This window comes from Triplophysa dalaica, chromosome 21 (genome assembly GCF_015846415.1).
Source record: "Triplophysa dalaica isolate WHDGS20190420 chromosome 21, ASM1584641v1, whole genome shotgun sequence".
Classification (NCBI taxonomy): domain Eukaryota; kingdom Metazoa; phylum Chordata; class Actinopteri; order Cypriniformes; family Nemacheilidae; genus Triplophysa; species Triplophysa dalaica.
The window spans coordinates 8,243,889-8,268,995 of NC_079562.1; the positions used below are offsets into that span (position 1 = coordinate 8,243,889).

At 37.5% G+C, this 25,107-nt stretch overlaps 1 protein-coding gene across 1 annotated transcript; it reads right to left on the bottom strand.

Moving 5' to 3' along the window:
• Positions 1 to 258: 258 nt before the first annotated feature.
• syt6b (synaptotagmin VIb) lies at positions 259 to 21,127 on the bottom strand. Its single transcript, XM_056735499.1, has 8 exons — positions 20,968 to 21,127; positions 13,923 to 14,135; positions 5,533 to 5,911; positions 4,506 to 5,082; positions 2,484 to 2,604; positions 2,135 to 2,306; positions 1,526 to 1,676; positions 259 to 1,411 (listed from the first exon to the last, which is right to left on the bottom strand). Exons 1-8 carry the CDS (start codon positions 21,125 to 21,127, stop codon positions 1,340 to 1,342), a joined length of 1,845 nt encoding a protein of 614 aa, XP_056591477.1. The 3' UTR covers positions 259 to 1,339.
• Between the last annotated feature and the right edge of the window lie 3,980 nt (positions 21,128 to 25,107).

Below are 25,107 nucleotides of genomic sequence, written 5' to 3' on the forward strand. Positions count from 1 at the left end.
TATCGTAGCTGACCTTTTGAAACCTTGCATGTCCAAATTCACTGTTTTTAATGAAATGGAAAAAGTTGACAGAGTTGTCAAATCCAGAGACAAACATTGATAGCAAAAATCAGGCAATATGGTGATACAAGGTTTCAGACAGCAGCAATATTGAAATAACAAACATGAAACGACAAGAAAAAACCACAGCAGATAGAAGCAAGAACTTTAATCACACCTTTGAATTACAAGGGTACTTCAAAGTACCCTTGTTCTGAAACAATTACTGTACATTATAATAAATAGAAATTCTCAATATAAAAGTGTAAAGTTGCTTCTAAGCACTGTACTAAGCATTTCATACAGAAACATTATACACAATCCCATCATTGTTGCAGTGTAATACAGCCTGACAAATGAATAAATCTTATTTATCTGAAGAAAGAACACCGAAAAGTAAGATACAACAATGAACGTTTGTCACAGTTTATATAAAATAAAAAATTGAGTCTTTGTAAAACGATAAAGGATTACAATGAAGACTTAAAACTAAATGTACAGTACATAATGGTTTCAAGTCTTCTTATCAATTCAAGACTCCTTTACATTTGGCATGCTCTCAACACAATCCTTGGTTTTCATCATGAAGCTACAATTACTTTATTTATGCTGTTATGCCTGATGTACATGGATCGTGGAGGATAAAGCTGAGCGTTTTGACTGTGCTGAACTTTCATAGCAAACTGTTTTTTTTTATATAACAGGAAATGAAAAGATTTATGTTAACATTCTAAATCCAAGCAAAACACAGACAAAACCAAAACGAAGCTCTCGCGATGAAATACACATAGAGAGGCTACAAATGACTCTTGCCGTTCGTCTTTTTGGTTACAAAATAATTTCACTAATTCACAAACAAAAGGAAGATCAATGGGATAACTGATATATAGGAATCTATTTGTGTATTTACCAAAAAGAACTAAAATTTATGGCTAAATACATTATATAATAAACTATATCTCCATACTATAATAATGTCAAGGAAAATATATTATAGATCTACCAATCATAGAATATATATATAAACGAAAAACTTCTTCTGGGGGAACTTGACTATACCTTGAAATATATTAATCAACCTTTTTGAGCAACAGTTTAACCCAAACACAAAAAAGCTCAAACTTGGCTAGGCTCGGCTGCACTATATGCATGAAATGTTTGGACGGCATCATCCTATTTTCCCGTTCCATGACACATGTCCTCACATACATATGTTGTCTAAGGACATATCTGAATATCACCACAGCTTCCTGGGAGATCCTTGGCTTGTGTGAAGACGTAGAGAGAGGCTCCACCTCCCTTATGGGCTAGATGGAAGTCTGGGAGAGGGACAAGAACCCTGACTGTCAAAGCTTGCCGTGCGAGTTTTCCACTGAAAAAGACACAGGGATTGAGTATGGAAATATTGAAATGTAATTGTTTTAGGCAAGTAAGCTAAAACAGAAGTTTTCCACACTGGAAACGTTATGTAAGGCCAGACAATCACCTCCTTCTCAGACTTCTTGGGTTCTACTAGTGAATGCCAGTGAGCGATGGGTTTTCGAGGGTAAGCTAGCATTTCATTCCAGTGATCTCTGCCCAGTCCCTCAGCATGGCTCCCTACACGACAGACTCCAATGATCTCATTATGTCCCACTCTGTTCACCAGAATGTGAAAAGAAGCAATAGAGAGATTTTAGAGTAAATATAAAAGATGCATCATTCTACCATTGCAGTGGGAAATGCTGCGAGTCACTTTTTAGTGTGCAAAGGCAGTGCATTGTTGCTATAGGAACTACCTTTTTACGTTTTCATATTGCAGCTTTAAATAAAAAACATAATTTTTATGACAAATCAAAAGAAAGTTATTCCTTTAGCTAAAGGTCATGGGTTGTGAGGGGGCACCACTGACAGCATGAAAAATGCTGTAAAAATAAACATTTTCAAAAGTAATTTCGAATTTTCAGTGGCATTACATTATAATGACAAATTGTTGATGAAAGATTTAAAGTCAGATTTATGAGTTTCATTTTCAAAAACATTTTTTGATGCCACCACAGTTTTACAATGACCCCAATATTTGTTGAAATGACAGCAGATAACAGATATTACTTACAGATCATAATCCATAACTGATATGTGCAAGCTGACTTGATCCATATTCTCCGGAGGGATGTCAAATATGATCGCCTCATTATATGTTGGATTCAGAGTATTCTTTTTTATGGACGTTTTCTTTTTTTTCAAGCGCCTTTCGTCGCAGATGAGTGACACCTTCACATACGGATCTGCCAACAGAAGAGGTGGGTCAGACATGAATTTGTCAAGCTCTCTTTGTTCCTTGTTTGTTCTGGTCTAAATAGTTTGAAAAATGTACTTGTAATGGCTTTGTTGACAATGAAAAATGTGTCTTTCTAAAATGATAAAGAGGAAGATGGAGATGGCGCCAAATAGACTGAGCATACCTGAATAACCCGTAATATCCATGGCTTTGAGGTTCCTACATTTGATGACAGTAAGTGTGAGTCTCCCTGCAGTTGGCAAGTAGCAGAGAGAGAACATTATCTCTCCTAAATCCACACTCTCCTGTGAAGTAAAATGGATACATACTCAAAATCAAAATCGAACAGATCATTGGATTGCTGTTATTAAAAATGAAGTACCATATTGCAATAAAATTCTGTTTAAAATAATTTTGTGATATAATAATTCACTGACAGATATTTAAGTGATTCATGAGAGTGTCAGCCTTATTCTACATCCAGACTTGGGAAATGTAGAACTACCAGGTTAATGCAATTATTTTATTTTGGACAGAAAATCACTTGAATGTAAAAGAGCTAAATTGTGCAACTTACTGGTTGAATAAGACAATGATTCCTCATTTGATCATGGCCAGAGTCAGAATTTGCACTTTTAAGAGAATGAACAAAGCGATTGACGGAATAAAATAATTCTTATTTATTTCTTTCACAATAAACCTGTCTTTAAATATATCCCATTGACACCTCAACGGTTGTTTTCAATGATCTAAAGCATGTACTGTCCTCAATCATCTAAAATTAAATGCCTTTTATCTATATCTATATTAGGTTATTAGCAGTCTATTTAGACTTTTTTGCCATTTTTTATTTCAAACACATTAATAAGAAATAAAAGGAATATAACATCAAACTTTAAAGGGACAGTTCAATGAAATATGATCATCCTTTGATCATTCACTCTTTCCAAAACTGTTTGACTTCCTACTGTGGAACACAAAGGAAGATATTTTGAAGAATGTTGGTAACAAACAACATTGACCCACGTTGACTTCCATTGTATCGACACAAGAACTCTTCTTTTGTGTTTCACAAAATAAAGAAAGTCATACAGTTTTTAACATGTGGGTAAATAAATCGTGACAGCGATTTATTTTGGCCTGAACTATCCCTTTAACTTTGATGGGCGAGAACCCATCAAGTGGGCAAGAACATAACGCTTTGATTTAAAGCTTCATTAAACTGTATGTATATGTATTGCAGGGACAGTAATGTTCTCAACAGTATTCTCTGTTAATGTAGACGCGGTTGAGGACTCACAACATGGTGCCCTAGGGGAGACCAGATATAAAATGCTTGGAAGCATTGAGAACATGCTTGGAAAAAGCTACCCGCTAGGCTACAATTTATTTTCAACGAGGGTGACAGGTGGAACTGAGGGCTGTTGCAGTCAAACTGCTGAGGATAAACAATAGGGAATCGGAGTGCATGTGGAGCTTTACCATGGGTCTGTCATTGCCTATATTGTATATACTGGAATCCACTATATATTTATGAAATGGAAGAAATGTAAACCTGAAGATTCAATTATTACACTCACTAGCGTGTAGTAACCTGAACTCTTTCATAACACATGTTTATTTCCCTTTTTTTAATATAATTATTTTTCATAGAATGACATATTTATGTTTAGACTCTATCAACAAGGGTTCAGTAAAATATAAACAGATGGTTCAATATAATCGTAAACAAATTCATTCTCTGAGCATTTTTACGTCACGTCCATAATGCAAAATGTCACGTCCATAACGCTGGAATTGCCCATCTCTGAAAGACTGTGCACCAAGTATGTTTTAATATTGAACAAAATATAGTCAAAATGTAATTTATTTACAAAAAAGTTATGATTCATAAAGTGCTGAGGCATAGAATATTGCAGTCTCTGAATTGTCTTATACTTGCCAAGGCTGTAACTGTTGTTTATTGCCCTCTAGTATGTTTTTAGTGCTTAATGTACATCGCACAATATTTCTTGTTTGGTAATTTCAATTTGGACAAATTGCTTTATTATACCCCATAGGATACATTGTTTATGAATCATCTAATTCTCAACCGTTAGAAAACCAAATCATTAGGGTCACATGAAATGACATAAACCACATTAATTTGACAAATCACCAGTGGGGTCTTGACACCATAAGTAATAAAAAGAATAAATTATCTTACGCTGGTAGCGTATTGAATGTCTTTCCAGATGGATGTCTCCCGTGAGAGGTCGGAAGCTTCGAAAAGGTTTTCCAGTATCACCTCCCCGATCATGTCGTGTCTCGAGAAGCGGTCAAAGTCAAACACGCTCAAGTGGAGCTTTCGGGACACCAGCTCCTCGTACGGGACGGGGAACTGGAAGGTTTCGTCAAACGTTGGGTTGAGTGTCTTGCGGTGGACCCTGGTCTGGAACTTACGCTTGCGGTCGGGCAGCAGGTAGATTTTGACGTATGGATCTGAGCTGCCGCACAGATCCTTCGCTGGCAGGTCGAAAGCCTTGAGAATGGTGACAAGGAGGAGCTCTCCCTCATAATCGTACTTAAGGGAGAAGTTAATCTTGCCGCATGTTTTACCATTGTCATTCTTAGATGAGTCCTCTGCTTCCATTGTGCACTGTTTGTAGAGTTCTGGTTGGATGCGCCCAAGGGATGCTGCGGTGCAAGTTGGATGGTCCTCCACATCCAAAAACTCCCCTCCGCGGTCCAGACTTGTCACATGGTGCATCTGTCTGGGGAGGTGCTTCTTGAAGGAGCTATGCCTGGCAACATTCAAACACAATTTGGCTGCTGTATCATCCTGATATGAAGCATTGGTTCCATCACAAAAGGTACACCAGGTGCTAATCTACATTTGAATAACAACCCGTAAACAAATGCAAATGGATACTTCTAAAGGTTGTCAGATGGCAGTCATGCTGCAGGGTTCTAATACTATTTTCGCAAAATACGGTTTTAGTTGCTTAACAAGTTTAAATACAGCCCTACGGCTGCAGGTTTCTACTATGCCCTTCCCTATAATCATTGAAAGCCAGAGACCTCCTTCAGGTCTAATTCTAGCTGACATTTACAAGATTTAAATCATTAACATGATTAGGATCGACTGGAACTAACCTCATAATGGCTCAGTATAAATGGTTTTTATATACAGTAAACCACGATGACCTGCATGAAGGGCAACAAACATTTCTTAGTTCTTCCAGTACACTGACCTGTTAGAGGAGGCCGGTTCAGTTGTCTGCCGTGAGATACGCGTGCGTCTCAGCAGATGATCCTTCATGGACAGCTGCACATCTGCAGGGATATCTGGCGACGTATGACTTATCTTCACTGCCGCCTCCAGAAAGTTCCCAGGACCCTTCAGCTTGTCTGCTGCCATGACGTCTCTGAGGGGTGGTGGGCAGTAGTTGCCGTGACCTTCTCTGTGTTTCTCTCTTTCTTGATGGGTAGGGGCAAGGGCTGTGGCACTGGAGGAAAGTGCTGTGCTGCGCCAGGGCACCCAGCACAGCTTCCAGGTGGCGATGCTGATGACACCCAGCAGGGCCAAACCGCAAACGACAAATACAAGCAGTAGGAGACTGAAAGAAATGTCTGGAAGAGAGGACAAGAACAGAAGTGGACATGGTAAAAATGTACATAAAACCTAGATGAAGCCATAATATTTGTATATATATTTCAATTACATTTTTAGAAAATGCATTCTGTTTTATTACTAGAGATGCACCGATACTACATTTCTTCACCAATACGATAGCTGATTATTCCAAGTGATATCTGTCGATGCCAAAGATTAAATGTATTTTTCTTAACTTTCTGAATGTTATTAAGTCATATAAGAAATATTTATATAGAACATCATCACTTGTGATGTTCCTAAACATTTTCTATATGCACATCACAAATTAATTGTATTTTCCTGTCCTCTTTTGATTGACAGGATATATCAGCCGATAGCCAATAGTGTGTAAAATTTATTTTATCGAACAAAACCGATTATTGGCCAATATATCGATGCATCTCTACTTATTACTTTATTTCAGGGTTTTGACATGGAGTAAACATTTCTGTTAGCAAGTTCACACGACATCTTGATTATTTACTATATCACTCTCAACTATAAAAAATAGCAACAAGCCGTTTCATTTGAGGAATGCTGGCTAAAGCTTTTATCCAATTATTTGTCTCTTTTTTTCTATCTGTGCAGTAAAATAATAAATAAAATTGATAATGCATTGGCTTTTGCTCACTTGTAAAGATTCTGGAAAAGCATGACAAAGCACTACTGTAGGTAAAAATTCTCACATACTGTAGGATTAAATTCTCACATAAATATGAATCATTGCACACTGAAAAAGCAAGCATAGTTGTAGAAATAATGATTGAGTCTGGTGCTGCTGTCTGCTTCTTTCCAGGACTTGGATTGTTCCTCATGTCCTCAAAAAAGGCCTTCACTGATGAGAACATCACAGGGTAATGACAAAATGAGACAATCCTCAAAACACCCAAACTTTCCGACTGCCTTGGATATGCATTAACACTGAAGTACACTTTACTTCCTGATGGAATTGCAAATGAGCTAAATGTAATTACAGACTTAATTAAAGACGAACAGGTCATTGGTCAATTTTCATCAAGGGATCCACAGAGGCAATAAAAACCAGCCTGACAGTAACAACTATATAGCTTGAATAGATGAAGAAACAGTATTCTATTACAAATACGTTGGAGTGCACGCATCTCAGGGACGGAGGCCAAGAAAACAAAGAGGGGCAGTGTTAATGAAAATTCACATTTTGCACATACTATTACAATGATTGGCTTCTCCTGCTGGGAGGACTGTGGGAGCACGTAAACAACATGACAACATAATTAATGTGCCAATAAATGTGGCAAACTGGCCAGTTAGGAAGCTTTGTAGGAAAAATGTGCTTATTTCTTTTTGTAAACATGCAGCATGTGCTAGCAAGAGATTTACTCTACATGTCATAATTCCAACATTTTTCTTTCTTTTTAAGTTAATCAAGTGCAGAAAACACAGTCAATCTGGATAGATCGTAGGTCTTTCAAACTCATCTGCAGTTTTTTGCACCCACTTAAATTAAAATGAGGATTTGAAGACGGCTGAAAAGTGAAGTGTGCTGAGGATTAAAAGAAAGTACAAACTGTCTTTGTGCTTTTAGCCTTCAATAAGAACAATGAATAAAGAGACTGAAAGTATCAATTGCGTCCTACTTGTGTTATTTATTCTTTAGTTTTTAAATGCCTGAGTGCTGTCAGACTCGGTTTATTTTGTTCTTTTTAACAAGGAAATAATCTCAATTCCTTAAATTATGTAATGGCATAATTACAGTGAAGGAATATTTATTGTTTACAAAGTAATAGGAGAGACACGTTCATGGATTTCAACCCAATGAATTTTAATGACTTCAGTTGCTCTCTGCCCAATTTTAAATCTTCAATTTGTCTGCGTTGGTGTGGTTGATGTGTTAATCGCAATTCTAAAACAGGCTGATCATTTTCTATTCGCAGAAACATCAATGGTGTGAAACGTATACATTTAAATACATTAACATGAACTACAAGTTCATATTTGGTCTGACTTGGAAGCAAAGCAGATCAGCACAACAGATAAGAGCTGTAGACTTTCAGGCAGCCAGACTATTTTCTACCATAAATGAAATATTAATCGATGTGATGCAAGGTTACACAAGCATTACGCTGTTTACGCTTTGACAGCTTCACCTCTTACAAGCTGGAGTACATTAACAAGAACCAACGAGAACCAACTGCAATCATCCAAAAGGATAAAACACTTTGCAGTAATGTCTATGATCCTGTCTAAATCAAAAAACAATATACTAAAGAGTACTCTCTTTTATGTGGTTTATTTTGTGTGATGAACTGATACCGATACCAGTTTCAGGCCTGATACTAAGCACATGTACTCGTGAAAATGCACTGAAACCGCAAACACTGATACCTCATGTGACATAACTGACAGAAATCTGTTGTGAAATTTGCTTTGAAAGTTTGTGAAAAGCACATCAAATAATTTTTTCATAACGTGTTTAAAGTCCCTGTGAACCGAAAGTTGTGCTTGTGTTTACTTCCGTATTCTGATGCATTTTTGAGTGAAACTTTCGGCTGTGATCTGATGTATAAAAACAGTCGTTGCATTTTAAAATGGAACTGGGAGCAAACTGACAAATGAAGGGGTGGAGTTAACAGATGCCCCGCCCAAGCTGTCCAACTTAGTCATTTAGGATAGATAATCACAACACGGCAGAAGTGCATTTTCAGATTTAAACTGAAGGTTATGAGGGCACATACATTTTAGAAAGAGAAAGGCCCACATTGGTAAGCTATTTACAAAAAACCCTGCAATATTTTATGAAAAAATATGATTTTTTTTCTTTTTAATTTCACTGGGACTTTAAGGTGGATGTATTTGTAATCATGAAGTTATTCTATTTTTATTAGTATCGCTGTGTTGAAAAAAGGTACATGCATACAGGCATCGGCATCAGCGAGTTCCAGAAAAAAATATCTGTACTCGTACTCTGTCTTTAAAAAATTGTTTCGGTGCAACCCTATAGTTCATACATTTTTGTTGAGCTTTACAATATAAATTATAGATTCATTTGTATAAACATTGGATAACATTTTAGAATGAATGACTTTGAGATGTATTTTTCATGAATGGAGATTTCATGTGCTTGTTGGTTTTCCAGCCAAAGCTGAAAGAAATCCAGTCTGGTGGAACATTTCCTGTGACCACTAAATCTAATTAAGACTTGTTTGTTACCAGTGACAGAGAGCAACCGAAGCCCCAGGGTTTATTTTAACTTCTCTTTAAAGTGTCTTCAAATCTAACCTGGTATCCATAGAAACTTATCCATTAGACCTTTAGCAACCCCAATTTGAACTGTTACTTCAGGGAAAAATAGGGTTAAAGGCACCGCTGCACTGCAGAAAAATTGCAAACAAGGGTTTATTCTGCTTTCATCTGTGTTGGAATCACGTTATTCAGTTCAAACTTACGGTCATCATAAAACTAGCCCTGAACGTGTGAATCCAATTAGTTCCAGTAGCTTTGTGATATAAAAGCAATGGTGTTGCCATCAAATATAGTTCAGTTTAGACAAGAGACAGTTTTCATGTTGAGAATTTCCACATTTAGAAACTTTGTTAGGAAAACTGATGTTATTGTATTTTTGTAACAATAGATTTAGAAAGATGTGCTTCACAGATGATGTGTGATATGTCCCATCAACGTATATTATGTCAGATGTGTTACGTGATAAATATTTCTGCAGAAACTGATTAACCATTTAGTGATTAACATCTTTAGTTACTTCCCCATGCCTGCCAGGAATAAAAAATACTATAAAACCACATGACTCAGTTTGTATAAAAACACTAGGGCTGAAAAAACAGTGACTTAACTGCAAGAAACTAATACATTTCTTTGTCCGTGAAAATTAACCTCTTTCAATTATTTACCTATGGATGTGCATTATACAGGCCTACCACTCCCACCTGACCTCTGGAAAAGCCTGTAATGTTCTGTAAGCTCCATCTAGCATCACTGAGCCCTGTCAAAGCTGTGGGAGCTCAGAGGAGGGGTGAAATCCACTTAAATGCGCTCTTGCCATTAGATTGCAGCCATTCACAAGTCCCTCTGGTATAAGATTGTGACAGCTGTGGTCAAGCCTGGCAATGAAAACAGAAGACTAACCCACATTAATGAATAGAACAGCGCGCTAGAAACACGGGACTAATGCCGATACAAACCATTCTATTAAAGCAACTCAAAAGAGCTTCATAAAAAAAATGTATAGCTGTGCCGGTGCGTTTAAATGATTTGCTAGTTTTAAACATTTATTTCATTCACTGCAGGGCCGAGTATTCACTGCATTACCAAACTGCATGGTAAATTAATGTAAGGTAATAAGGTCCTTGTCCTGCAGATAGACTGGTAGTCTTTGTAAAGCCCAAAATAACACTGAATCAATCACAGAATAAGACCTAAAGAAGTGAAAAACGAGAAAAATGTCTTTGTTCTAATTGAACAGAAACTCGTAAATAAAAGTGGCTTAAGTAATAATAACTGCAGATAATAATTCATTCTGTTCCTGACAACATGGGAAAGACCTCTTCTTTCCATAGCAGCAATTTTTTCAGACAAGCCATTACTCTGAATGCAGAGCGGTAATGACTATAGGCTAACCTACGATTACCTCTCTCACAGCGAAAGCCCTTTGTAATTCCAATGCCCCTAGTGTAAAAAACACCATCTAAAAAGTAATGTCATTGCTTTGGGGTTACGTCTCTGTTGAGCCCCCGGAACCAACTACAGTCACCTATATTGATCAAACTGTTCCACATACGACTGATTATTATAATCAGCAATACAGTTATAAAAAACCTGAAGATCAAGTCTATGAATAATGTTAGAGTCTATGAAAACTTTAGCGATAATAAAATAACTTTATGCTTATTTGGAGTTGAGTTGTTTAGGATAGAAAATCTATCAGCAACAATCTTCTATATAACTCCAACATTGATGCATTTCATGCTGACTTCAATATACAGCTGCAGAAAAAAATTAAGAGACCATTAGGCTACAGATTTTTTTAAATAAACATTTCTAGATGTATTGTGGCCATTCCAGTCCAGTGTTGTTGAATTTCAACAAAATCATCATCCAACAGCAATGTGAAAGAGGGACAGCATGACAAGACATATAACAACTGTGATAAAAATCGAGGGTATCACATGAACTCAACTTTTAAATACATGTACAAATATTACTCTTGTATTGCTTAAAAGTGAAAATAAAAGTGTGTTTTCTTTGCATCTTTCTGTTATTTGATTTTTAATCTTTCTTTTGCTTCTCCAGATTTCACTTTCTACAAATAAATGCAAAAAGAAAGATTAGTTAATTGTTAATTTTAAAATTGGGAGAAATATTGTTAATATTTCAAAGAATGAAACGAAAATTATAATTTGACCTAAAAACATACTTACTGCAGTAAATAAAAAAAAAACTGAAATGCTGTGCCTTGAAAATGTCTCTTAATTGTTTTCCATGGCTGAATTGATCATTTTCTTGTTTTATATTTACATTTTTGTTTTGCACTGTATATAATATAAAACAAGGGAGTGTGACACAATCCGCAAGTAACTTAAAGAAAGCAAGTAAACTTCCAACTTCACATTTAGCTAAGTCATAAGACAATCCTTAAAAGACAACCCTCCTAGTAATGAGACAAAACTGAAAAAACTCATTGCAGTGTTAACAAGTTATTAACATGTTCCTTGCCTTTATTGCACCCTGCAGGCTGATGTGTGTTCAGCCCAGGAAAGAGAAGTGAGAAATAGAACCACTTACAAACACATCTCATTACATGAAAAACTCAAAAGCATTGTTTCCAACTCAACAGCCTTATATTGTACACAACATACAATTCTGGATAGTGTCTATCCCAGATAAGCCCAAGAAATCACTTCACATGCCACTTCAGAAGTGCCGTCCCCTTCCTTTAGGTTAAAACTGGGCTAGATTAGCATTTGTTGTGCGGGCGAAAGGAGAGTGTGTGCCTGAGATAAGGCGAGAGAAGAGCAAGCTTACCGGTCTTGATGGACACAGCCAGTCATTCAAAGAAAAGGCCAGTGCCTGTATTTGGCTACACAAATACCCTTCTATCTTCCTGTCAAGTCAACCCATTCTGAAGGCTACACTGGGGTTCCTTTAAAGGTGAAATTGAGCCATTTAGGATAAGCATTTGAAGATGACGACATGTGGCAGCATGAAAGACAAGAAAGAGACTGTATAGCTACTGTTGGCTACAGCGTTAAGCCTTGAGGTAAAAACTGTCCCAAAATGTTAGTATCAAAAGCCAGTCTTCTTCATGCTGTGCACAAAGAGGAATGAACACGGAATGCTACTGGCTTGTATAATAAAAAAAAGATCACATTTTAACGAAGCACAACGTTGCCTTGTTGCACAACCTTTGTAGATGCTCAGTGAGGTTTGCTTTATAGTTTAATTTGGTTATTAGAGCCCTACTGATGACACAGCGTCAGTGGTACTATAAAAATGCAACCTTGTCAGCAAAACATCAACCAATATTATGCATCCATTATCTTCAGCCTCTTAATAAACCCTCCTACATATTTTAAAGTACAAATTTTAGTGTTTATCATTATGCAAATGGGACTTCAGCAACCAGGTCCGTATCCAGTTCTATTTGTGTTGTATTTCTGAGCAATGCTTGTATGTCACAGTTTATTGCATAATGATCAGAATTCAATACCGTTCAACTGTTATAGTGATATTAGCACCCAAAACAACTCGTATCTTTCACTAAAGCGCTTTGAAAGCATTTCTACTATCTACCAGTTGCTTTTGGGTTTCCTTTTCCTAAAGACACATTTATCATGCATTTTCCCCCTTTCCAAACCATTTTATCTCAAACAGCTAATAAACTGACTGACAGCACAAAAGGTGTCATAATCACCTAAAGGCTGACACACTGAGTCAGTGTAATACCAAGGCATGATAGCAATGCACCATAGCCTGCTTTGCCAGATCTCGCATTTGTCTACATTGCAGCTTTGGGAGATGCAGCTGAAAGCAATGGTTTAACGCTAGCATCACCTCTAGTGTGAATGACTGCCAATGCAGGAAACTCTGGAGGACCGAGCGCGTTCGCCCAGTCTGGGCAGACGACCATGCTGGGAGAAACGGTGATGGACTAGACTGCACCAGAGAAGCAGGTCAGTGCACCTGCCGTACCCTAATCCACTCACACGCACACCTGCAAGTGTACAAGCAGCATACGATCATTAACACAAAGCATGCACATGGGTACACACATGCATTGTGCACACACATATACTTGCATGTCTAACTGCAGTTGCATGATGATGTATGCGTTGTGTTCACACACAGTCATTTTTCCATCTTTCAGCACTCCATTCATAAGAGGCTGGACCTGCACACGCACTTCGCGCTTGAATGAACATACAACTCGTAGGAAATATAGTCTGCTACTTTAAGCACCCCCAGGGCACCAGTGACACCTTCCTTTGACTGCCATATGTTCAATATGCAACCTAACGGAGCGTAAAACTGTTGTCAGATCAATACAAAACATCGTACAAAAGAAATCAACCTTTGTACTTAGGTCATAAACACGTTACCCTGGATGAAGCAACCGCAGACGGTACCTATTAAGCGATACTAAAAACAAGATTAGACAGAAGCACATAAAAGTCTGTCACCTCGCTCTTAAAGTTGTTTAATGCAGAAGATTCATTTCTTATAAGCCTTTTGTGAAACAAGGCTACGGCAGTCGAGGTAGGTTGCAGCAAACACCTGCATGAAAACCACATCAATGCTGCAGCAACTTTGAACTTTATAATTAAAACCAAAAATGCGTTAACCAAGCAAACGAATTGGGTAACACATTAATGCGTCTTTGTATAATGTAAAATTAATAAATTGTATAAAGAGGGTTTGCGTTATGTCAAAGCACACAAGCTAAAGCCCTGGAAAATACCTCACCAACTTTCTTAAAAACAACAAAATACATACGTTTTCTTACCACTAAGTTCTCCTCACTTCTGGTATTTCCACTTAAACTCGCTTTTTTAGTTTTTATCACCCCCTGCCACAAACGGCTCTTCTCTTCCCGCAAGCCTCCCTCAGAATGAGCTCTACACAGCAGCGCGCACGGGACCGCGTTTCTATGGCAGCGCGAGGAAGCCCAACCATTGCTCAGCTCGAGAGATGCTGTATTGCAATTGTCTAGGGGCGCACGCACACATTTTTGCCAAGACAGTGCGTTTACAACTGCCGCAAACAAACAACCATAGGCTTTTATTTGTAAAGACACCCAAAGTAAACAAATATCTGCAAGCAAATAAACTATCGAATATAAACCACAAATGGGGAATATGCTCATCTATAGGCAACTATGTTAATTTAAGGTCTTAGTAAAAAAAAAGACATTTAAACAAGCATTTACACAAATATTAATAACATGAGGGTATTTAGGAAAGACTTTAATAATGTAAGAATCATGCACAATTAGGCTTTAAACATGGAGCCATGCTTTGAATCCATCTGTGAATTTTGTGCTCTCTGATGCATGCATGGCTGCATTGAGATCTTCGGACTTACAGCCCCTGTGTCTTGTTCATACGTTTGTGTGATTCTCCGGCTGAGATGCCATGGTTCCCCATAGCCGACTTCTAGACAGATTAACATCAGTGATCTTGTAACTGCATTGGGAGGGGGATGTGCTCCTTAATATACTGTAGAGGGGAAAGCTAGAGTTTCATCTCTTTGTCAAAGGCAGTAAAGAAATATGAAACACTTCATTCATAGATGTTATTTAAAAACACTGAAAATTAACAGTTCATGAGGCAATATATGGCTCTCTGAATCAGCTTGCCGATAATTGCATAAATATCATAAATATTTGATTTGAAAATAAAAATCTTGGAATTCAGAATATAAATTTATTGAAAGGATGCTAAAGGTAGATGGGATTAGTCTGCTGTTTCAATGCAGAGGGTCCGGAGGGTCTGGTCAAAGTGCCAGCTCTGTTCTAATTTCCATCTCATGCCTTCAATGAGATACTGTACAACAAGGTTTATTCTGATGTTAATTGTGTGGTAATTATGTGAGTGCTCTATCACATCGTCTGGGTTTTGTTGTGCTGCCTGATTTGTCAAAATAACAGAAAGATGGATGTCGGTTTAATAAGGACGTTGTTCAGGACATGAGAGTGTTGAGTAAAACAATATAAAATGATAACGAACAAGGACAGTAAACAGATAAATAATTGGGAAAAGGCACTTTGAAAATAATGATTATTAAGGCAACTGTGTCACATGAAATTGGTCAACAGTGCCGTAAGAGAAACTTCACACGGGTATATTCAAATATTTTGGAAGGGTCCAGTGTTGCATTATTGTACAAAGAGCACTTCAAATGATTATTATCTGACATGAAGGCCTGTGTTATTGTTCTAGTATTTTCTGGTGTGTTGAATCTGAGGTATGAAATATACAGGAGTGCATTATTTAGTTATTCATTCCAAAATAAATTAATAACAATAAAAGGGGAAAATATACACAATTCTTAATCATTCTTGCGTATGGGTCATTAATTACACTGACGGTGTATAAAGCTGTATTATCATATGTTATTTGAGTATCTCTGTTCCTTTTTTGAGTCCCGATAACTCAACCATATTTGAAATCAATTTTCACAAGCTTTGGATAATGATTCTGTCAGACATGATGAATTTGCCTTTGTTCTATACAACAAAACACAATGACTGTGTATAAATCTACAAGTGCCAGCAAAGCATGTTGCCACACCTGAAAAGAAATGCTTACATGTCAAATCTGCCTTCTCTTAAACTCCCCCACGTCCCCACCACACGACATACGAGTCTGACCCTGTGAAAAGCAGCTCATCTGGATCTACTGAAGAAAAACATCAAAAGTAGTGGGTAAGCAGATGATTAAAAGTTCTGCAAGGAAGTGAATTAGTAAAAATAAAGATAACCCCATGATCTATGTGTGGATTATAAAGAATCATTAAGACAATGCAAATTGAAATTAAATTAGGTTTGTCAGAAGCATAGTGACGGTAGTATTACTTTAATCCACTCCCTCACATTACAGTCAGTTAATAAGTGGTTATATTTTTGAGAAAACATGAAGAACTACAATGACAAGAAATACAGTGTTATGGGAAAAAGTTAGTGAGCAGCAGCGTTGTAGTTTCCAGTGCACATGACATGATCACAAACTCCTAACAAGTGTAAACACAAGTGATTTCTTGAAGCTTCATCATTCTGTGCCCATAAGGAGGCGTAGTCGCTACACAAGGAATCTGCGCAAAGAATCATGAAGGCCTGAAGTGTCCATCAGTTGTACCCTTCGAAATCCTTCATTCCGAAGAGCCCTTTGAAGTGGCCAGTTATGAGCACTTCCGTTTGGAACGACCCTTCAATGAGGTGGCCATGATTGTTTTCAGTCCGAAGTGCCCTTTGGAGGGCGACACATCCCATCATTTTTGGAACGCACTAAATGTTGAAGAGGGACATTCGTGCCTTGCGCCAAGTTGCATTAAAGTAATAACGGAATCCGACTTGTACCGCGTTAGCGCCGTTTACCCAGCAACTGGCAATAGAAACTGTGAGAATCCAACGTTACTGGCAGTGCTGTCAATGTCCGCGTACAAGTCTTTTTTTTTCACCTCGACCCAAGAACACAATCAGATTTAACACACTCATGGATGAAAAGACACAGTCACACATAACAGGCAGACCCTGGAAATTAGATTTTGTAAACAAATCCATTTGGATGTTGCTCTCTGCCTAACCCCCTCAAATCACCTTCAAGTCCTGTAAATAGGGCAGCATGTGATTAAATTTCATTTATTGTTCTCAAGCATACTGTCAGTTGAGACCGTTTTTTTGTAGTGTTTCTTCTGAGATGATCATGGTGTAATGTCCTTCATAGGGAGCACTACGTCTTGATTGTAAGGAGTGCTGACGCACTCAAAAAATAGTGGTGCTATTTAGCAGTGGGTCTCAAATGAGGGTACGCGTACCCCCAGGGGTACTGCAGGGGTTACGTGAGAGAAACTGACATTTAAGATTACATAATGAAAATCAATAAATTATGATAATAGTATTTTATAGAAAATTAGGACAACACAAAGATGCATCAAAAATAAATAAATAAATTTAGACATAATAACTGTTTTAGTTTCATTTCACTGAATTTTAAGGTAAAATGTTGTTGTCTGGTCAAGGGGTACTTGGCTTGAAAAAATCATAAAAAGGGGTACTTAAGCCAAAAAAGTTTGAGAACCACTGCTATATATCACTAAAAGTGGTTATTTGCTCCTAATCATAGGGGAACCACTTTAAATGCTATCAGTGATTCTTCAGAGGTTCTTTGGGGTGACAGAGGTGCTGTATATCACCGTTTCCGTATAAAGAACCTGGTAAGGCCCCATATGGTTCTTCAGCAAATTACTAAAGCACCAAAATATGGTTCTAGCACAACAAGTGGTTCCCCTTTGATCACGAACCAAGAACTATTTTCAGTGTTATATAGCACTATTTTTTATAGTGTGGTGATGGACGCCATGAGCTCAATGTTCTTTGTGATGAAAAACAAAAATGTTGGTATTCCCAATGGTGTTAACTTTGAGATTTAAGTACTCTGTGAAAAAAAGTGTAATGCATTTTAGAATTGTAACATTAACTTTGAAGATATTACAGTGGGTTGGAACTGCAAAATTCATTCTCACAATTATTTTGCAGAGCACTGGCTGTCTGCATGTATCACTCACATTATTCTTACACGCTGACTATACTGCCAAATTCCCAGATTTTGTTTCTATAAAAATAAAATTAGTGCAAGTTAGTATGCTTAAACAGTACAGTGAAAAATGAACGGTAATTTTGGCTCTGAATGCTGTGCCAAGTGTACACCTGTTTAGTAATTAACAAACACTACAACAGTATTGTCACAAATTAGCTGGTGGCCTACTTGGCTTGCATGGGGACATGCTCAATTATTTAATCACACCACACCACACAGGATTTAACCGACTCACTATAGAGAATTTCCCATCAGGTTGACTCCCCTGGTAGTGATTTTGAACACACATAGTCACAGCACACTCCATCTTACCTCAGCAGGGAGTGTTCTGATAAAGTGTGTATGCTATTTTTCTTGCTGGTCTGGTATCTACTTGATGTTTTATTTATTCATGGTCACATAATGCGGTAGCTGCGGTAGTAGTTTTAGTATGAGGGGATGGCTCTCCGCAGTGAAGCATAATGTGCTAAAACTATAAAACACTTTAGGGTGGTTAATAGCAATGTTCTGCTCAATGTGTTATTGAAACAGAAGGAGGAATGGTGGCTTTTCCAAACGTGTCTGGTATTCTGCATGGTTTCCCTTCATCTTTTTTAATGGTCGACTCACTAGTGGAAAGAAATGAGGTCCCCCCTCACATGCCCTCTATTGCTCAACCAGTCATAACCTTCTTGTCATGTTTGAAAAAAAAAGTAATTGATTTAACCTTGAGGGCTTTTATACGTTACAAACGGGATAAAAAAGATCAGCCCGAACATATGCCCCTGTCACATATATGAGTGGCATTATATTGACTTTTATTGTCTTAATTCTCCTTTCTCAGCACTTCTTTTATACAAGAGGGTCAATAATTTTGAAATGCTAGTCTACCGCAACAATAAAAGTTTTCTGGCAGATTTCACAACTGGTACACTTTGAGCTTGACATGACTTTTCATATACAATAAAGTCTAGAGGCACATATGTATTGTTTCAGTTTAAGTTTTGACAAAAAAAGTTGACAGTCTATTGAGTTTTAAATATTGCACACTCAGTGCAGAGTTGTTTTCAACTCATGGCTAGGTCAAAAAGGACAAACCCAACTGTTGGGTTAAATTAATCATAAACCTGTAAAATGTTCCTTTTTGACCCAAACACGTGTTGAAACAATCCAGCATCTGTTCATTTGATTTAGATTTTGAAACATATCTATTTAAAATGTATTAAAAAGATCATTTTAATGATTTAGTGATCTTAATTTACTCGATGTGTATACATTTCTTTGTTCTAATGATCTCAAAGAAAGATATTTGGAAGAATGCTTGTAACCAAAAAGTTATTGGTCACCACTGACTACCATAAAGTAAAACAAATGGTCGTCAAAGATGCCCCAGAACGGTTTGTTTTCCATCATTCTTCAAAATATCTTCTTTTGTATTTAACAGAACAAAGACATTTTAAGAAATCCATAGAAAAAAATCCTACTATGGTAGTCAATGGTGGCAACACCAGCATTCCTTGAATTCCTGATAGAACGAGATGGCCCAGACTAAACTACAGCTGCAGTTACACATGCTTAACCACTTGAAGTCCATTCAAGAGGGATGTTGGACAATTAGCACCAAACTGCAGAGCCCTGATCAAATGTAGCCTCTGTTAAGTCGGAGGCCTGCTCAATCGAGTAGGGATTTGGCATTGCGTGAGCGCTGCACCAGCTGCTTCTCCTGATGCATGACCTTTGCTTTTTGGCAGGCTGGGTGCAGCTCTCACCATGTTGCGGAGGCCAGCGGCAGTCCTCCATTCATCTGGCATTACTGCCTGTGGACTGCAGGTTCCAGACACTCCCTACACTTCTAGTCAAGTCAGCAGGCAGCTCCCTTTACAGACTCAACACTTCCTTCCTAATTAGAGCTCAATCATTATGACTTTATGACAGTAAAGCTTCTTCGCAGCAGCATTGCTGATAAAAAAGTGCCTAGCGGTGGTTCTCATGATGTTTTGCTTTGGGAGCCAAATTTTCACTGGAACATCAAGTGTAGTTTAAAACACATTTAAGGTAGTTTGGGTGGATTTTTTGTCTAACCCGTTAATGGCATTAACCTTATTTGGCTGGCTAACAGAGTGATTTTTTTCTGAAACACTGACCTTTTATGTCTTTGTTGAAAGATATTCTGTATCTATACAGTATACATACAGTATATATTTACCTCTTTTAGCTATTTAGTTAATATGCATTTAGTTTACTGTCGTTTTTCTGTGACCCTGACAAACAAACAGTTGGAAACCACTTGAATGGAATTAAGATATGTTAATAATCTTTATCTATTGAAATATCACTGTGCTTTGCTGTAGTTCTAGCAGTGGCAAACAGATTGTGAATAACTTTCATGTAACATTTAGACACACAAAACTGCTGCATTTCTATCCATGTATTCACACATTTAATGTGACTACAAGTGACACATTTAGAACTGACACTCAGCAATATTGAGGCACCGGCATTTAAGCTTTCCGTGGCATCTGTGATTAATCTTTATTTGTGGATAACATGCAGTGGCATCCAACATCCCTGTGTTCAGGGACACGATGCAGGTCAGAGCCAGAGGCGGTTTATTTAATTTCTTCTTTGACAGAAACTCAGAGTGACAATTCGATTCTGTGTCTTCCTCCATGGCATTTTTCCAGATCAAGAATTTTAATTTGTATTGCTTTAGACACCCATATCACCTGCCAACTTAGAGATATCACAGCTCATTCGATCTTCTGTCCAGAATTCAATTTCTTGTCAATTCTACCTCATGTGGCCGCCGCGAATCTACAGTCCGAATGGCACATTGCAAGACATTTACATTAATCTTGCTCATGATATTTCTCAGCTGAATAGTGCAGCAAAAAGTCGGATTTGTTACAAATGATCTAAATTGCTGATGACTTGCATTCCTAATATCAAAGGATAAATAAATCACACATTCAGACTTAACAGGCACATGCAACACAGCTGCAATGGCAGTAATGTCTTCATGCTTTGATTTTGAAAGTCAAATTTGTTGAAAGGTAGATATCTAAACAGAACCTCCGTACTGGTTTTAGCCAAGCAGAGAGAGGGCATATTTTAAGGTCATGTTCCTTTGAAGTCCTTCCCCATGCTCGTGCATTTATACACACATAAACATAACCACATCCCCCTCCCACGTCACCCCCCACAAACACATTTCCCATCTTGCTGGAAAACAACCAGGTGTTTACCTGAGCTGGAGATGTTGGGGTTTTCATTGGTCAGAAGCAACAGGAAATCCTGGCATGTTTCAGAATCCAGGTAAGGGCTGCTGTCCAGGCAGAGGTCAACAATGAGGGCAACTGCCTTCTCACAGAACATGTCTTGATCCTCTGAGGTGGTTGCACTCATTCTCTTAGTCCAAATCCCAACTTTTGGCCCCTTTATCATCAAGACAAGGAAGAATAGGCAAACGGCCCGAGTGAATCAAAAATAGATAGCAGTAGGTCTCTTCCTGCAACTCTTGGATGTTCGCATGTGGGCGAGTGATTGTTTGGGGTAGGAGGGTGGGGGGCTAATGAGGTGATAGTACCCCCAGGTGCTGCATCATTTTATATCTAGTTGTTCCACTGAGCCACTGTTCAACACAGGAGATTTTGTCCCCAAGCCTGTAGGTGTCCACTCCCCTCCCTTCGGTCCTCCCTTCTTCTGTCACTCTCGCACATGAGAGGGAAAAAGGCAAGCTCCGCCTCTTCTCAATCACGTTTGTTTCCCCTTGACCCTCTTTTCGCTTGCGGCAATTCTGTTTGTGGATTAAAACACAAGAAACTACAGTCCTCAGTGTCAAGTCTTCATCAGTTTGTTAGTTTTTTTTGCTTTCTTCTTTGTGGCTCCTAAAACATCTTATTTTGCACTCTCACTTGTCTAATTTGCGCACATGAATTCATCACAAGAGAATGAGATCCCTGACTTCCACTACATGCAAATCACTTGTTATTGTGTAAGAAACATTTTTTAATAAAATGGCAGACCCCTATTAAATACTTTTTGTATACATGATCATAAATATTACATTTGCTTATTATTAATACATTTAGTATTTTTGCCTCTTTAAAATGATGCTTTGTCATGGTTAGTGGCATGTTATAGTAAAGTAAATAAAATGTAACTCCTTCAGCTGTTGAGGTATAGGACAGATGAGGTGAGCCATGAGTCTGAATTTGGCCAGTTACTGGTTGGCATACACTCCACTCACATTCTCATCCTTCATATGCATATTTCATGGGAAAGCATCAATTTGTATGGTTTTCAATGCCATAGGTCTCATATCTCATTTGGCTTATATCTCAATTGGCTTTGTAAATTTTGTATTGTTAATACTTGTCATTTTCTTAGCGCAAAGAACATTGAAAGTAAATATTAATTAGCAGCAAATTAATTGTCTGAATAACTCATACGCAGTCCATTAAATTCTGTCTTAATATAATGTACATGCTTTTATTGTTACAGTTATACATCATATTATATTCTTACAATACATTTCACACATCTAAAAATTTCCACTGTGTTTAACTTACGTACCATAATTTATTTTTTCCCCACATTTTTGATGGATTTCATTGTAACTCAAGACACGTTTTGAGAAATGGATTAAATGAATTGGATTTCATTAAAACAGCAGAGCTTGCACATTATTAAGATTAAACACATACAAGACTTTTAATGTTGATGGCCCATGCCTGAATTATTATTGCATGATGATTCAAATCAAGCAGCGCAAATATCCTTAGTGTTTGGTGTGTGTGGAGTACTTTTGACCGTACTCCAAAACAGTTTCTCGAGACAAGATGTGTATAAAAATCTGTCTTTATTAAAAATGGATCAGGAGTAGAAGGGAGAGTGTAGCAAGGACATATGACTTCACTGCTGCTCCGACTGAGACTTTGATGTTTCCATCTACAAAGCTCTACTCTGTGCATAGAAAACCAAATGTGTTACTAAAAGAGTGAAGTCTAAAATTGAGAATAAATTATAGAGTATGTGCTTTTATTCAAAGTCAGGTTTAGTAGGAGAGCAAATCTTTATAGTTTGTCTCCAATGTCTCAAAGCACTGTTCAAAGGTCAGGAATAAATGGTGAACAAAATCTGTAATAAGTTTCATAAAGGAAGGATAGTGACTCTCCTTGGCTCTTTTGGACGGATTGAAATGCTCACATCAAGTGGGAGATCTGTCATGAAATGATTTTGTTACATCAAGCGTGATGAAAGCACCACAATAATCCTTTTCATCATATTTTCCTCGGATTCTTTCACAAATCATAAATTTAACTGAATCAAGATACACCTACAGGTACAGGAAACACCAATATTACAGACAGGCAATAACACGGTCAATCACAGAGTGCAAAAACTGAAAAAATGAGAACGCTTGTTCCCATGTTTGTTAATAAGAAGCATCTGCTTGGAATAGGCTTATCTGTTCCTTTCCATGGAGGCCTAGAACACAGATTAATATTTTATATGCAAACAGTGTGGGGCCTCAGCTGCAACCTGTGACTGTCTCTACCAGGAGCGTCTAGAGATGCACAGAGATCAGATATGGAGAAAATAGCCATTCTCTGGAGAACTCATTTCAGCAATTTGCTTTCTGTGCACAAAGCTCTGAAACAGATGATTATTTTGAGAGGTGAAAATCATCTCTGGAATGAACAGCTGGAGCCTTATCCCTTAGTGCTTTATTTTGCTGTTAAATATTTTTTTGTGTTAATATTTTTAGCCAATCTTTCACCAAGGAATTGTAATACTCCTTAGAAAAGAAATTCACATGTTGAACAAAACTCTCTTTACATTTGTGCATTTTGCAGACGCTTTTATCCAACTTAAAAAGAACATTTGAAAAACGTTCCCTGTAAACTGGTCCGGCATAAATTCAAAATACATTACCATTTGTTTACTAATCTGTATATTTTCTTAAATATCAAACATAGACAGGTAGGCAGTGGGCTCCAAAGAGAAAGTTAATACATTCATTTTAATATCCCAGCATCAAACTGTCAGCACAGCACTTCTCTATCCTACGTCCCAGGACTCCACAGCATGATCGGATGTAACTTTAAAGAGTGTTGAAGGTCTCTATATAACCCTGGCTCAGATTTACTGTATTTGCTCCCCACTGGCTATACGCCTGGGGTATCTCGATTAGTATCCAGCCTGCCTCACAAATCAGTACGCATGGATTTTTGTCAAGCAGGGGGGATCAACAGGAAGTAACCCGTGTTTTCCCACGCTGTGTATCCAGATTGTTGAATCACCTGTGGGATATAACAGTGTCAGGTTAGGTCAGGAATGCAATATGAGGTCTAGTAATACTTACCGTTTTTGTATGAAAGGTCACTGCATTTTAGAGCTACCGTGTCTGCAAAGTTTGGAGTCCTGTAACATATTTCTCAATTAATTCAGGTGTGTTTAAGAAAGGTTGAAGATGATTTGAAATATTTCATATTTCTTACAGTCAGCTTGTGAGATGAATGCAGTCTTCTCGTCGAGAACTAAATTCATCTCACCCTCTGTTCGTGTTGAACAGTTGGGATGTTAATAAGGTGCCAGTTCTGAAGGAGGGCAATGCATGTGTCACCTTCACCGGATTCAAAGACGCTACATATTACATACTAAATAAACATGTTAAACATGTTATTTCTGGTTTGATTTTAATTCAATAGTTCACTTCAGATTAATGAAATAGGATTTATGCCTAAATCCTGTTGTGTTTGTGCAAATTATGATTTTACTCTGTTCAAATACTTTTTAAACTTTTTTAATTGCAAATTGCATATCATCGAATAAATGTAAAAGATGAAAGATGAAATTTTCTAGAAACCCAAGCAGAGAGTTTAATTATAGGAAGCAAAGGAAAATAAATTCTTCCCAAACTATACAGTTTATTCAGGAACATTTTTTTATGGCGATGTTACTTTCATTTCAAGGTTAGTTCTTAATAGTTTTAATTCACATCACAGAATTGGCTTCCATTTATAGCAGTGTTCATGGGATTCTCTTCATGTCATTGTACTGTAGTATTTTGCCTGTTGTTATATTTGTTGAGTCGCTAGCTCATTCTATGCCCTGATATTATGACTTTGGAGACTCAACAAGGATTCCTTTTAATACCGTAAGTCTCAGATGTATTTCTGTTTTCATTTGCTTAAAATTTTCTTTTAGCCCGTGATCTGAATACTTAGAAGATTTTACTTTGGAAAGCTCAACATGATTTGTGTAAAACAGATCCAGATCCTAATGTTCATTGGCAAAGATGATTAATCAAGTGATTCATCTCATCTCTGTGGCGTAACTGATTTTGTCCCGGTAAAGTTCCCATAAGGTATAAGACACCA